This window comes from Rhinatrema bivittatum, chromosome 11, assembly GCF_901001135.1.
Source record: "Rhinatrema bivittatum chromosome 11, aRhiBiv1.1, whole genome shotgun sequence".
In the NCBI taxonomy this organism is placed as follows: domain Eukaryota; kingdom Metazoa; phylum Chordata; class Amphibia; order Gymnophiona; family Rhinatrematidae; genus Rhinatrema; species Rhinatrema bivittatum.
In genome coordinates, this window is record NC_042625.1 from 48,874,108 (window position 1) to 48,888,928 (window position 14,821).

Sequence of the window (14,821 nt, forward strand, 5' to 3'; positions counted from 1 at the left end):
TCTAGTCGGTGACGGCTGAGATAATCTGCCAGGGCGTTGTCGACCCCAGCAATATGAGACACTGCGATGTCACTGAGGTGGTGTTCCGACCAGGCCATCAAGGACTGCGCCTCCTGCGCCCACAGTGGACTTCTTGTCCCGCCTTGGCGATTGATGTAGGCCACTGTGGTCGCCTTGTCCGATAGAACTCGGACCGCCTTTCCCCATATCACCGGTAGGAAGGCTTGAAGAGCCAAACTCTGACGAAGGGCCTTGCACCGAATTCACTAGGCAAACTGCTCCCCCGCCGGAGAGACTGGTATCCGTCGTCACCACCGTCCAGTTGGGCACAAGAAGAGACACTCCACAGGACAGAGTAGTCTGGATCTCGCCTGGCCTGCGAGTGGGAGCGGCAGGTAGAAATCCTCCGAAACCAGCTTCCAGCGGGACAGTAAAGAAGACTGCAAAAGTCGGAGGTGAGCGAAAGCCCAGGGTATCAACGCGAGCGTTGAAGCCATCGATCCCAGGACCGTCAGGTAATCGCATACTTGCGGACGGCTGAGAGACAGCAAACACCTCACTTGAGATAGCAACTTGCATATCCGATCTTGAGATAGGACCACCTCGCCCTGCCTCGTGTCGAATACGGCTCCAAGATATTCCAAGGATTGAATGGGTGACAGGTGACTCTTGTTGTAGTTGACCACCTAACCCAGGGACTGCAAGAGCTGTAGAACCCTGGCCTTCGCTTGCCGACACTGACCCTCTGACTGCGCGCAAATCAACCAATCGTCCAGGTAAGGATGAACCAGGAGTCCTTCCCGACGAAGCTGCGCTGCCACTACCACCATCACTGTTGTGAATGTCCGATGAGCCGTCGCGAGACCAAACGGGAGCGCTTGAAATTGGGAATGCCTTCCTAGAATGCAGAACCTTAGGAATCGCTGGCACGATGGCTGGACGCCCCCGTGAAGGGACGCTTCTGTGAGAGCTAGAGAAGCCAGAAAGTCGCCCGGACACACCGACGCGATCACCGAGCGAATCGTTTCCATTTTGAAGTGGGGGTTTTGACGTGCCGTCCTTCTTTGGACCCACGACGTAAATGGAGTACCGGCCCCTGCCGCGCTGATCGACCGGGACGGGGGAAACGGCTCCCAAGCTCTCCAATCGCCGGAGAGTGTCCAGCCCCGCCACCCATTTCATGGGATCCTTGCCGCCACCCATTTCATGGGATCCTTGCCGGGCGATACCAGAAACTTGTCCGCTGGGATGCGAGCAAAACTAACTCGCAGCCGTATCTTACCACGTTAAGGACCCACTGGTCTGACGTCACTCTGGTCCATTCCTCGAAAATTAAAGTTAACTGCGCTACCACATTTGGAATGACGTGCAGCAGGTGCGGTGAGGGATGGACCGGCCGAACTTCATTGCAAAGACGTAGACCCCGTGTTCGACGGGGCTCCTCCTTGCCTACCGTAACGTTTCCACCCAACGGACTGCTGCCACTGAGGGTTCCGAGAGGAAGACGGCCTATACGAAGGGCCGGAGGATCTTTGAGGGCGCGATTCCCTGAAAAACGGGATTTGGCAGGAAAGAAGGGGACCGTGATCTGGCTCTAGCCTTGGGCAGCCTAAATGTCCTGTTCTCCCCCAGAGAAACTATCAAGTCATCCAACTCCTTGCCAAACAACAGTTTCCCCGTGAAAGGTAGCGCCCCCAGGAGAGCCTTGGACAAGCCATCCGCAGCCCAGTCGCGCAGCCATAGGAGACGGCGCGCCGACACCGCTGCCACCAAGGACCTAGCGGATGTGCGCAGAAGATCGTGCAGAGCGTCTGCCCCATACGCTATTGCCGCCTCCAATTTATCTGCCTGAGAAGTCTCCTCTGCAGAAGACCCGCATGCGCCTGAAGGACCTGGGCCCAGCGCAGACTAGCTCTCATAGCGAAGGTAGTGCAGAATGCGGCCCGCACCACTAGGGCGGATACCTCAAAAATCTTCTTAAGTTGCACCTCTAACTTCCTGTCTTGGATATCCCGGAGGGCCGTCGCACCCGTGACCGGGATAGTAGACCTCTTCGTCACCGCGGAGACCGCTGAATCCACCTTTGGAAGTCGGAGAAGCTCCAGCGCCTCCTCCGGGAGCGGGTAGAGCTTATCCATGGCCTTGCTGACTTTCAATCCCAATTCCGGAGTATCCCATTCCCGGAACAAAACATCCGAAGAAAAGGAAATGGGAAGGCGACTGCCGGCCCTGTAAGGCCTAGCAGAACCGGATCCATGTTGGCCCCTTGGCGGACCACCACAGGTGGGGCCTCTATCCCCCGCTCCTGGAGGATGGCCGGAATGAGGGGCGACAGTTCCTCCCTACGGCACAGGCGGACTACCTTGGGGACATCCCCTTCCACGGCCCGTGCTCTCTTTCCTGTGCTGGGCTGAACCATCCGCCGCCGCCTCCTCGGCCCCCTTCAGGGGCTCTGTGGGAAAAACAGGATCCTCCACGGGGGAATTCTCCGAATCCGACTGCTGCGGCACGCCCCCCCCCTTGAGGGCTCCCGGACGCTCTCCGCCGTCCTCGTATTTTTTTTTTTTTTTTTTTGTGGAGGAGGCTTGAGGGGACCCTCCCTCAGGAATCCCCCCTCGGCTGCGCTTGCACCTAAATACCTTGCGCAGCAAGCGCAAATCCTTCGAGAACTAACCTGACTCAGAGGAATCGGCCCCAGAATCCTCCCTGGACCGAAGCCCCTCTGAGGAGACCCCTCCCGCCGCGCCCCGCTGCGGGGAAAGCGCGGGAGGCAAGGCCGAATCCCCCGCCGCGACCCGCGCGATTTCATGTCGCGGCGGCCAAAATGGCCGCCACTCCCGCGCTAAGCGGGAACCGTTCCTGAGGCCTACACAAGGAGCCTCCACCCCGCGGCGGCGATCGCGCAATCCAGGAGCGAGACCCCCGAGGTGCCCCGGACGTCCCCTCGCTGCCCGGGACGCAGGACGAGCAGAGGCCCGCACGGGAGAGGCGCGCGCGCGCCGAGCCGCAGGCCCGACATGAAGAACCACGCGGCATGTCGGCGAACGCGAGCAAACCAAGACGCGCCTCAGAAAATTAATTTAATAATTCGGCGACCCCCCCAAAGCAAGCGGCGACCCCCCCTCGTTTCGAACAGAGCGGCGACGCAAGGTAACAGAGAGCCGGCCGAAAACAAACAACAAAAGCAGAAACGCTTTTTTTTTTTTTTTTTACAAAAAAACAAACGCTGTCCACGGTTCTGGAGCCCTATGTCCTGCAGGGGTGAGTGAACCGGGCTCCCCGGTGTCACCCCTGACGCTGCTACTAGCCCAGCCGGGTCCTCGACCCTAGCAGCGGCCTCAACCGGGGGAGGGTAGTCCCCTCAGGACCTCTCAGCCCCCCTGGGAGGCAGGGCAACCGGGATCAAAGAATTGAAAAAAAAAAAAAAAACCCAATTTGAAAGAAAAAAACCAACGAGGCCTAAGAACAACTAACCCAAAATCAAACCTGACTAACACCAAGAATCAGGTCAGGCAGGGCTGTGACTGGACCTGCACCATCTACTGGAGACAGAGTAAGACTGAGGGGCTGTGACTGGCACAGTAGCATATATGCTCCGCCCACAAGTTTTGGTCTGTCTCCATCTACTGGTGCGGAGTCACAACCCAGGTGTCCTGGACTGATCCTGGTACGTACAGGGAACATGGCTTCTTTTAAGGAAATTTATTTTATCCCTGATTGATTCTGTTTTGTTATGTTAATTTATGTGAGTTCTATTTTAAATATATTGTAATTCTTTATCATCCCACCAGACCAGTCCAGATGTGTGGGTTTAGATAGGGAATAGCTAGAGTTCTGCCATCTCCCCATATAAGGCCCCATGCAGCTTCAGCTCTCAAGTATTCTCTATCTCCAGATGGGATGATCTGTTGCCACTGTGACTGCCCAGAGGAAGAAGAATTTCATCATGGGCTATGGTCTTAAAGGATCACAGCCCCTCAGTTCAGCAGGGCCAAGCAGTGAGGGTTTGTGACCCATGATCTGTGCAGGCCTTCCGGCTCTGGAGGGTTGTGATAGCCAGAGGCTCTGGTTCCCTTCTCACCCATCTGCTTCTGTTACTACTTTTTGATGGTCAGCAGCTAGAGTTGGAGATTAAGAAGAAGGATGACTTGCCTGGCAGGCTAACTCCTAGAGAACCCTTCTGGCTGCAGTGTTTAAAAAAAAAAAAAAAAGGGGGAAGGAATTGGGCTATAGGAGAATGAAGATCATTCATGGTTATCAGGCCCAGGAAGTTCATGTATCTGTTCCACCCACATGGTGACCCTGCTGCGAATTCTAAAGAGCGACTTTGCCAGACTGGAGAACTTGATCCTTGTATAATGGCAGTTCCAGTTGCGTATGGGAAGCATGGCTTAGCCTCTAAGAACCTCTGCAGCAGTGATACAACCATTCCTGTGTCGGGGGGCCACTAAAAAGATGTTTTGCTCATGGGGAAGGGGGGAAATCTGGCACAACAGGGATGGTGGCCATTATAGAGATAAACTGCCTTGTGAAGGAACTGTTCTTGGGCACACCATCTGTAATGCTGCTATTTTGAACTGGTTCCAGCAGATGGATGAAGGTTCTTTCTTCCCCCACGCCCCAGCCATCTTTCCAACAGTCTTCCTCACCCCTTTTCTCCTAAATTTGGCATCCTCCTTCACCAAGCCTTGGTTCCCCTCAGCTCTCCTTCCTCTCCCCTCACCGCACAGGGGTTTTCATGCACTCCTGGCAACCTAAAAGAATCCAAGTGGAAGCAGATGAGGGCTTGGATAATTGGTTGAAGTCTCAGCCTTGGAGTTTCTGTGAGGGGATCCTGGAAGATCAAGAAAATGATAGGCGAGCTAAAGGAGGTGGTGTTCCCATTTGGTGAAAGTGGTGAAACTATGGTAGTCCCTCTGTTCGGAAGGACAGGGGTGTGTGGGAAGTTGCAGTTCTGCATTCTCTTCCCAGCTTCTCTGTTGATTCACCAACCCACCACGATCTGCTTGAGCTTTGGCTCAAACAAATTAGCTGACCTGGGTAGAGTTGCCATCAGTAATTTCCCAAGCTCTGGGGGACCCTTAGCATTATCAAGAAAGAAATGGTGTTGGGACGGTAGGGCAATGATGCTTCCTGAAACATAATCCTAGAAAGATTACAAAGACCTGCCAAACCTTTCTGCTTTTCTGGGCAATTAGGGCACTGATCTTAGTGCAGTGGGAAGCCCTGATGGCAGACCTCAAGGGAAGCATGGTCATAAACAAACAAGTTGTATCTACTAACTATGGCAAGAGGAGCTTGGGGTGCCCAAATGGACATGCTACTTTCAGCAGTCACTCGCAAAGCCATGGCTCCAGGGAAAGCAATGCATCTCCCAAGGAGCTGCAGGAAGGAAGATTGAAGTTCCATGCTGGTCCTACAGGCAGCGGTTTGCAGCGTTGCATGTCCAGCGCAGGTTTGCGCTAAATACACTACCTCCCAGAGAAATGTTTGGAAGACAGCATAGTGGAGTTTTAAGGAGATTATCCAACTGAGAAAAGCCTTTGTGACTTACATGTCATGAATTACTTCAGAACCTTGGATCATTTAGTTGCTCTGTTTGCTTGCGAGAAGGAAGGAGAGGCTGTTCCTAAGGCAACCATAGTCCACTAGATTTAGGAGACAATAAGCTCAGCCTTTATCCCAAGGGGTCGTAGACCTGGAAGAGTTGCCAATTCTTTTGACAAAGGTGTGAGCATTTTCAAGGGCCAAGTATCATCTGATCCCTCCAGTGGAGATTTTCAAGGTGGACAACTACTTCCTTTTCTAAGCGTTACATCTACAGGCCAAAGGAGATTCCACCTTGGGGCAGTCATCCAGAAAGCAGGCTTAGCTAGGTCCCAGCAAAATTAGAAGGTTGCTTGGGTACGTTCCATGAGTCTGGACTGGTCTAGTGAGATAGTAAGGGAGCTAAAATTTGGTCTTATCTGCTAATTTTCTTTGGTTCAGTCCTACCAGACCAGTCTAGGAACCGGTTCTGTTTAAGCCTAGCTGCTTGCCTAACAAAGTCTGAGCTATTTATTTATTTGTCGAGTTTTATATACCATCATTCGGTTTCGCCATCACAACGGTTTACAAAGTTTCGAAGATTAACAGAGTTTTTCAAAAAGGTTCAATTAAATGGTTAACATAGAATTATAGTTTTACAGAGTTATTAATGTTTTATGAACTTAGTTTGTAGGATAGATTATACATGTTTTGGTTAATTGTTATGTTATTTTTTTCTTACATTGGTTCAAATATTTTTTGCATACTGTCAATGGGAGGGGGTGGTGATTTAGAGCCATTGGGTGAGTTGGTAGGCTTTGGTAAACATCCAGGTTTTTAGACCTTTTTTGTAAGTTTTAAGTTTTCTTGTGTTCGTAGTTCAATTGGGAGGGTGTTCCAGAGTTTAGGGCTTCCTAGTGAGCTTGCTATCTTTTGAGTTGAGTTGTGTTATTTAGAGCGAGCAGGAGGAATCTTTAGTAGTCCTTTATTTGCTGATCTGAAGTTTCTGTTTGGAGAATGCAGTTTTATGGAAGAGCTTAGCCAGTTTGTTTGTTTTTCGTATATTATTTTGTGTAGTATGGATAGTATTTTATATTCAATCCTAAATTTTGTTGGGAGCCAGTGAAGTGCTATAAGTGTAGGAGTGATGTGATCATGTTTTTTTGTTCCAGTGAGTATTCTTGCAGTTGCATTTTGTAGGATTTGGAGTGGTCGGATGGTGTTAAGAGGTAAGTTGAATAGTAGGGAGTTGCAGTAATCTAGGTTGGAGAAGATGAGTAGTTGAAGGACTGATCTGAAGTCATTAGGGGAGAGGAAAGGTTTTAATTGACGTAGTGTTAGAAGTTTGTGATATCCATCTTTGATTTTAGTTGTGATGTGGTTCTTGAAGGAAAGTTCTTTGTCAATTATGACTCCAAGGTTGCGTGCATGATTGACCGGAGAGATAGCCACTTTTTGGTTCCTTGGGTTGAGTGGTGGTAGTTGAGGGGTGTTGTTTTTTCTATCTAGGATTATTATTTCAGTCTTATCGAAGTTTAGTATGAGTTTCCTGTTGGTTAGTAGCTGTTTTATTTTGTTTAGGTAAGTAGCTGTGTTTTTGTAGGTTTCTTCCAATGAGTTGTTTATTGGGATTAATATTTGAATGTCATCTGCGTATTTGCACTTCATTTTCATTATAGTTGTTAAGAAAGTTTATGCTCCTCTCTTGGTGGACTCCACAAAGTTCAGAGAACCAATGGTGGTCAGTTACTGGTATGACATTTCCTGCTCATAGAGGAAAGGTAAAATTGTTCAGTTGCTTCGATAGAGGAATGCCGGATTGCTAAGGTCACAGGGCCCTTTATAGGGAGATGGCAGAGCTCTAGTTGTTCTGTCTCCCATCTGCTGATAGGGGGATTAAACTCATGCGTCTGCACTGGCCTAGTAGGACTCAAGAAAAGAAAAGAAGCAGGTAAGACCACATTTTTCCTTTTGTGTTGAATGTGTTGAAATTCTGCATAGAGCCTTTGTTGGGCAGACAGATTAAAAATTGAACAAATAAATTTGGATAATTTTAGTATTAGCTGATATGAGCATAATTCAATGACTATGTAAGTCTCTTTCAGTAGCAGCCAGCGTGTCCTAACCTAGTCCTTGTCTGACTTTCAGGATAGCCACAATTAAAATGCAGGAGAGAGATTTGAATACTCTGGATTATATCTCATACATATTCATTAGCAATATTCTGAAAATCAGACTGGTTAGGTATGCCTCCAGGACAGGGTTAGGAACCCCCTGAAGGGAACAGGAAATGTGGTTAATTTGGGTTAAGTCTGTGCTCTCTGATCTGTATCTCTAGCACTGCTGTGTGTGAAAATATTTGTTCAATCCTTCCATCTGGCATTTGTTTCCTTTGCAGTTTCATCACCTTTCGCTCTTGCACTTATCTGGATAAAAAGCATACTGTGTTTGGGAGGTAAGTGAGGTACCACACATATCTATTTGTCCTGTGAACTGCCTCAGAAGAGCAAGTCACTGCTTGTAGAGCCTGATGCACCAGATTTTCCCTGTTGGTAAATTGCAGAAGTTTTCTGGACTACTCATTCCTGGGGCTTCCTGCTTTCTTGTACACATCTGGGATCTAAAATGTCACTCGGTTTTTGTCTAAGTATGTAAGGGTTAAATCCTTTCCCACTTTACAAGTTTGGCTAAGTAAATTTATATATAAAATTCCATTTATAAACCACCCCTCCAGCCAAGGGCTCTGGTAAGTTGTATTAAAGTGTGGCTGCTCTGTGATCTGCAGGTCCCGTGCCCCAGCTCTAGTGGCTACACTCACTTGAAATTGGACACAGCTAGAATCCAGATGTGATAACACCTCTGGAAAACCAGTGCGATATAAACTCCTTTATTGTTTTCAGTACTTGCTGTTCCTGGCTCCTGGAGTTTCCAGCCACAGCAACATTTCTTTGCTTAACTCAGTAATTACCATCCTAAAAGATAATTGGCAGTGAAGAGATTGGCATTAAAATCTCAGTAATTACAGAAAATTAACTGGGAATGGGAGGCCTTCATTTCCTCCTTTTTTTTTTTTTTTTTTAGAAAGGCCTTTAATTTACAAGAAACAAACCATCGTGTAGAAAAATTCATCTGGAACACAAATGCAACTTTCAGGACCAGAATTGCACCATCTTTTGTGTAGTGCAGAGGCGAGACAGACTCCACTTGCTTACTGTTTGCGCTGCACATCTGGTTGGGTTAAAATGATAAAAGATGACAGCATCTGAGCAGAGCTGGACTTTGTCTGGACTTCAGAATCGGGGAGGACAGTGTGCAGGGCTGAAGATATGTTCAGGGCATGCCAGTTTTGTTTCCGGTACCTCTTGTCGTTCCCTCCAGGGAAAGATTCACAGATGTTCTTGTTTTGTTTTCAGACAAGGAAGTTGTGTAATTTTGGGGCTCTGCCAAATAGAGCATTTCTGGTAGGGTTTCTTGCCGTTTCATCTTAACTCAAAGGATGGAATCTAGCAGTGTGGTGGAGTGGCAACTGAGGCCCTTTTATTCCATGGTGAAAGAATGGTGGAGATTTAAAGTTTCCAGGACCCTGAGAGCAGCTTATCTGGCAGATTAGCCCACATGTGTCATCCACTATCACTACAGCACAGGGAAGTAAAAACTTATTTGCAAGTGATGAAAGTCAGGTAATGTGATCAGAGAGCAGAATTGGTTAGAATGGAGTTGGGTAAAGCAGGGACGGGATTCTGAGCTCAAACGGAAATGGAATTGGGTTGGCAGCCCTGACCGAACATGAGATCCTCTGTTTTCTCGGTCACTTCATGTTGCTGTGCCAGTTTTGATTATGATTTCTGACTGTTTCTCAGGTACAGACTGCAGAAACTTTCTTTCTAATCCTGCTCATCCTGTCTGATTCTAACTGACAGGAGACTGAAAGAGTTTGTTGCACAGATCTCCTGCACAAAGTCAAAGATGAGAAGAGAGCCAGAGACTCATTAAAAAAAAAAAACCAACCTTTAGCAAAGTTCCATCATTTTGGTTTGATTTTTACATAAAAGTTAAACATCACATTCTGGTCTTGAAAAGCTGAAGAAAGCCTCAGTTTCTGCTGCTGTAGACAGTGCTGACTCCTTGGGTTTTGTATTGTTTTGGTGACTGTGTGCACTGACTCCTGGCACAAAGAGAGCTGCCATACTCAGGGTTATGTGCTGTTCTCCACTGAAATGCTTTGTCAGACATCTGCAAATTCAGTCAGTTGAGCTCTACTACCAGGGAATCTTCCCTCTAGCTAGTGTTAAAATATTTTACAGCTGCTGGCATACAGTTACCCTGCTCAAAACGGAGATACCTGGGCAGAGCTGTGTGCGTGGGGTCTCGGTACTGGAATAGCAGGGGGTGCTGCAGGGTGGGAGTGAGGTGCAGTGGTAGAACTATCTGGGATCTCCATACTGGAATAGCAGAGGGCTCTGCAGGGCAGAAGTGAGGTACATGGGCAGAGCTGTGTGGGTGGGGTCTCAGTACTGGAATAGCAGGGGGTGCTGCAGGGCAAGAGAGAGGTATGTTGGCAGAGCTTTGTGTAGGTGGGGTCTCGGTACTGGAATAGCAGGGGGTGCTGCAGGGTGGGAGTGATTGCATGGGCAGAGCTGTGTGGGTGAGGGTCTCAGTACTGGAATAGCAGGGGGTGCTGCAGGGCAAGAGAGAGGTATGTTGGCAGAGCTTTGTGTGGGTGGGGTCTCGGTACTGGGATAGCAGGGGGTGCTGCAGGGTGGGAGTGATTGCATGGGCAGAGCTTGTGTGGGTGAGGGTCTCAGTACTGGAATAGCAGGGGGTGCTGCAGGGTGGGAGTGAGGTGCATGGGCAGAGCTGTGTGGGTGAGGGTCTCAGTACTGGAATAGCAGGGGATGCTTCTTTTCCTCATGTAGCAGAAAATGTGAGAGATGGTCTTTCAACCAGTTCCATTGATAGCAGACGTAAGAACGAAGCATGCCAATAATGGATAATTAACAGATTAGTTATTGCTGCATTGGCTCAGCTCATTCTCTGCACGCTGTGCTCTTTGTCACAGTTTCACAGTGGTGTGAGGTTAATGCTCTGATCCCGGCTCTGTTTTTAATACTACAAACTTTCCTTTGTTTTAAGTTGGTGTTGATCCGGATGGAAAGATTTGCTCAGGAGCTTAGCTGTGATCACTGATTAGGTACAAGGGATTTTGCAGGCAGCCTGTGAACCTTGGCAGTGACAGTTTTGTGCTTCTCCAGTCTTATTGTGGTTCTCTTTGAGATGTTTCTGTATCCTCCATGAACCTGAAGTGCAGAGAGCTTCCCATTGGGTCTGGGAGAATCATAGGCTACTTGCATCCTGTGACAAGAACCTGTCACTTCTGCCGTCCTTCCACTGACTGTAGTGCAGGAGAGCAGGAGGATTTATTCTTTGGAAGGAGTATCAGGAACCCAACACTTCTAATTTTCCCTAAGATGTTATAAAAAGGAATGCCCTCTGTTTCCAGCAATCAGTGTTTATAGAGTTTGAGGACCCTGGGCTGAGCTTTGCAAAAGTGGGGTCTTAGACACCTCCAGTTGTGCTGTTGCCTCACTAGCAAAGTTAGAGCAATCTCTGGAGTTTCACATATGTGGTGGATAAAGAATATGGTTGGCAAGTTAATCTCCTTCCATATATGGATGTTGGGACATTGTCATCAGTGATAAAGCTGTCTGTTATTAATACATGGGAAATGGGCCCTCTCTTCCACCTCCCCAGTGCTTGCTTCATGCCGGCTATTTGCCCTCCCATTGAGTAACTGGTAATAAATCACCATTCTTCTCTTTCAGAGTGGTTGGAGGTTTTGAAACGTTGACAGCCATGGAGAATGTAGATAGTGACATCAAAACAGATCGCCCTAAGGTACCCCAACATGGGTTTTCCTTAAAGAATGTGATATTAATCAGAACATGACTCCTCGTGCCTGTCCTACAGTTATCAGAGCAGAGTGTTGAAAGGGCCTGTATGCAAGGGATTTGTAGGAATGATGGAATATGGTGTGAATGGAATGTGTACACGGGGATAGGGTAAATTGTGGGAAAGAAAATTGTAAACGCAGGGAACAATGCTTGTTCATATTTTGTGATTCCACACTAATATTGTAAGTTACTACTTTTTCAAATGTGGATTGTGCAGTTTGTACATTCATGCTTCCTGTGTTAAAGATATTAAAAAAAGGGGGCTTGTATAAAACTGTACTCCATCTTTTTGTTTAATCATGATGCCACCTGCTCTTTGTTCCCTAGGAGGAAATCCGCATAGAAAGCAGCATCGTATTTGTAGATCCTTATGAGGAAGCTGACAATCAGGTGAGGACAGAATCAGCTGCATGCAAAGTTCCTGGCCTGGGGCATGTCACAGTTTTCTTAAGCTCCATGCAAAGTAGTCACACACAGGCCCTTGGGCTGTCTCTCTTCTGCTTGCCAGCATCCACTGACACTTGTTTGCTGCAGGTTGCTGCAGAGAGAGAGAAAGCTCAGAAAGAAGAGGAAGCGGAGAAAGCTAAAGCAAAGCCTGTTCTACCTAAGAACGCTATCAGTCAGGCTCCCAAAACCTACCGGCAGGGAATCGGAAAGTACATTAACATGGCTGCAACGTAAGTGAATGCACTGGGTTCATGTTGATCTCTCTCCCCTTTTTGTCCCTTTGCCTCCTCCATGTGATGACCTTTCCTGAGTCCCTTCTGGACAGAGGGATGCAAAGGAAGCCTCCAGGACTGAACATTGCTCCTTGGTGTACAAAGTTTCTTGAAGATGGAAGACCCCTCTGGGCCACGCTTCCGCCACTCCTTACCCCTTGCGTACAGGTGGCCAGCAGCCCAGTTGCAATGTTAGCAGTAAAACATGCTGAGACGTTACAATTTGGACTTAGTGTCAGATGATTGGTAACACTTGACTTCTGCCCTGTGCATCACAACCTCAGCCCCTTGGGTACATCTGCTGACTACACTCCAGATCTGATCTGTAAAGATGTAGCACTACTGGGAACAGAGGGGTAAAGATTTCAAAAACAGAATCGCATGCCCTTCCCCCTTGGGATTTTATCTTTAATTCTCTTACAGGGCGCAGGAAGGGAGGGAGTGGACAGAGAGGCCGGGCAAGAAGATTCCTTGGATTCCAATTAAAACTTTCTCTCCCCAAACCCTTTACCTTTTACAGTCTGGTTACACTACAATTCCTGTACAAAAAGGACTTTCTTCTAGTGAAACTGTGCCAAAAGCTGCAGGCCTGTACCTTTGTGAGCCTGAGATCTTTTTGTCTTTGTTTGTGCTTATAGGAAACGCTCGGCAGAGGATGGGCCTTCAACCAGTGCAGCTGTGGTCAATAAGAAAGAGCGGGTTAGCAGAGGCTTTGGAGACTTCAGCTCCTGGTAGTAGCATTGGTATCTGGTGCTGGCACAAGAGCTGTAAGAGAAGCAGCCTGTTACTGAGAGAAAAGACACTACTTCGCCCTTTTGCTTGGGTGATGAGCAACAGCAAAAGCAGCTGCTTCTCTGAAGAGGCTTCATGCAGATACCCATCCTTTGGACACTACAATTGATTTATGTATGAGACTTGATGCTCAGCGTGCAACTCTGCAAAGCAGCCACAGGCATCTTCCTTTTGTTTTTATATATGGTTAGCATTGGATTTCCAGTTCAATTGGAGCCAGGTCTATGTTGGACTAAGGTGCTGTAAGTCTTCATTTCCAGCCCTGGGGGAATGGGGGGCAGTGGGGTTCTTCTATTTTTATATCCCCTTTCTCACTCAGTCCAGCCATTACAGCAAAAGTCCTCTACCAAGGCCACCTACTGCAGCTCCCTCTGGAACCCAGCTAACGTGGATCTGGAGTCTGGCCACCTCTGCAGCATCCCAGCCCTGGCTGGCCCAGAGGGTGGAAGCCTAGCTCAAGAATTGAACCAAAGTCCTCTGCATGGCAGTGTGCAGCACTACCACCAGGCTAGCATGAGCTTGGAGCTGGCTGTAGGAAAATAATTTGTTTGGTTTCTTTTTGTTAAATCTCCCTTCTGCAACATGACTACAATGGACATGCTTTCCATACTGAGGCCTGGCCTGAAGAGTGATGGTTTATCTGTTAGTTAGGGACATGACATGAAATGCTTGTGGGGAAACAAATATGACCAACTGGGTAGGGTTCTGAATTTGTGCAATTTGTACATTCATGAAAACCGCTTCTGATGATGCTAACTGTATCAGACAGCACTGTGACTTTTATAAATAAAGAGGTTCTCCACCTGGTTACTTGTAGCTTTCTCTCTGCTGCTAGCTCTACATCAGAAGGCAGGAATGCAACCTGTGGGAGAATAGCAGCCGCATAGTCTGGAGAGAGGGAAAGCCTCTGTGGGGCTACATGGGCCTTACAAACCATCATTTCCTAGCATGTAGCCAGATGGGCTCAGGACCAATGGGTTGTGCTCCCCTGCTAGCAGATGGAGACGAAGTCAGGTTTCAAAGCTGATATCACCCCTGCAGTGACCTCAGCCCTTCAGTATTTCTCCGTCTCCAGCAGATGTGGACATGCTTTCCCTATGGGGATCGCTGTACCTTTTGGAAGAAGAAATTCTACTTTTAAATTGGAGAAAGATTGAGCCCTGCTCTCCTGTGGTGATACCTAAAGGTCCCTCCTTCAGTTGAGAATTCCTGAGGTGATTTCCGAGATTCCTCAGAGGTTTGCCTTGGTCCAGTAGCCAATTCCTGGTGTGAACTTTGCTGCTGAAGCAGCTGAAAGGCAGCGGGTGCAGGAAGTCGAGCGCGGCAGTGACGGACAAAGCCCTTTCCCCCCCACAGCTGGAGATCGTCTCTGCGCTGAGCCCAGGTAAGTTTAAAAAAAAAAAAAAAAGGAAGAAGATTTACCTTCAGAGAAGAGGGGTTTCGGTAAGACTTCCTCCGGTCTCCTTGCTCAGCTCACCGTATTGACGTCGTTCCCGATCCCGTTGGTGCACAAAGAAGTGGGCTTAAGAGCGGGTTGAGCTGCCCCCTGGTGGGCTAGGCCCCGCTTTAAGCTTGGAGCTTGGTCAGCACACCACATGGTAGGCTGCAGTGGTGCCATCTTGCACACGTCTTTGTGCATCTCATATTGCCCGCCATAGGACATCGGTATGCGCAGTCCGTTGGCTCTGCGCATGTGCCGCATGCATAATGTCCGGCATGTACTCACAGGCACAATAAAGTAAGTGCAGAATACAGGAAAAGCCTGTATGCACCTTGCCGCGCCCCGCCTAGTTGCTCAAAATTTGTGTGCATAAATTTTTAAGCACAAGCTGA

The 14,821-nt window shown here is 48.3% G+C and overlaps 1 protein-coding gene across 1 annotated transcript in view; it reads left to right on the top strand.

The window, feature by feature from the left end:
* PPIL2 (peptidylprolyl isomerase like 2) overlaps nucleotides 1–13,795 on the top strand; it is a 109,442-nt gene extending 95,647 nt beyond the window's left edge. The window contains exons 16-20 of the mRNA XM_029619565.1: nucleotides 7,925–7,981; nucleotides 11,349–11,421; nucleotides 11,805–11,867; nucleotides 12,012–12,154; nucleotides 12,835–13,795. Of these exons, the coding sequence (XP_029475425.1) occupies nucleotides 7,925–7,981; nucleotides 11,349–11,421; nucleotides 11,805–11,867; nucleotides 12,012–12,154; nucleotides 12,835–12,931 (433 nt within the window). The 3' untranslated portion in view covers nucleotides 12,932–13,795. The remainder of the gene's footprint in view (nucleotides 1–7,924; nucleotides 7,982–11,348; nucleotides 11,422–11,804; nucleotides 11,868–12,011; nucleotides 12,155–12,834) is intronic.
* The last annotated feature ends 1,026 nt before the right edge of the window (nucleotides 13,796–14,821 follow it).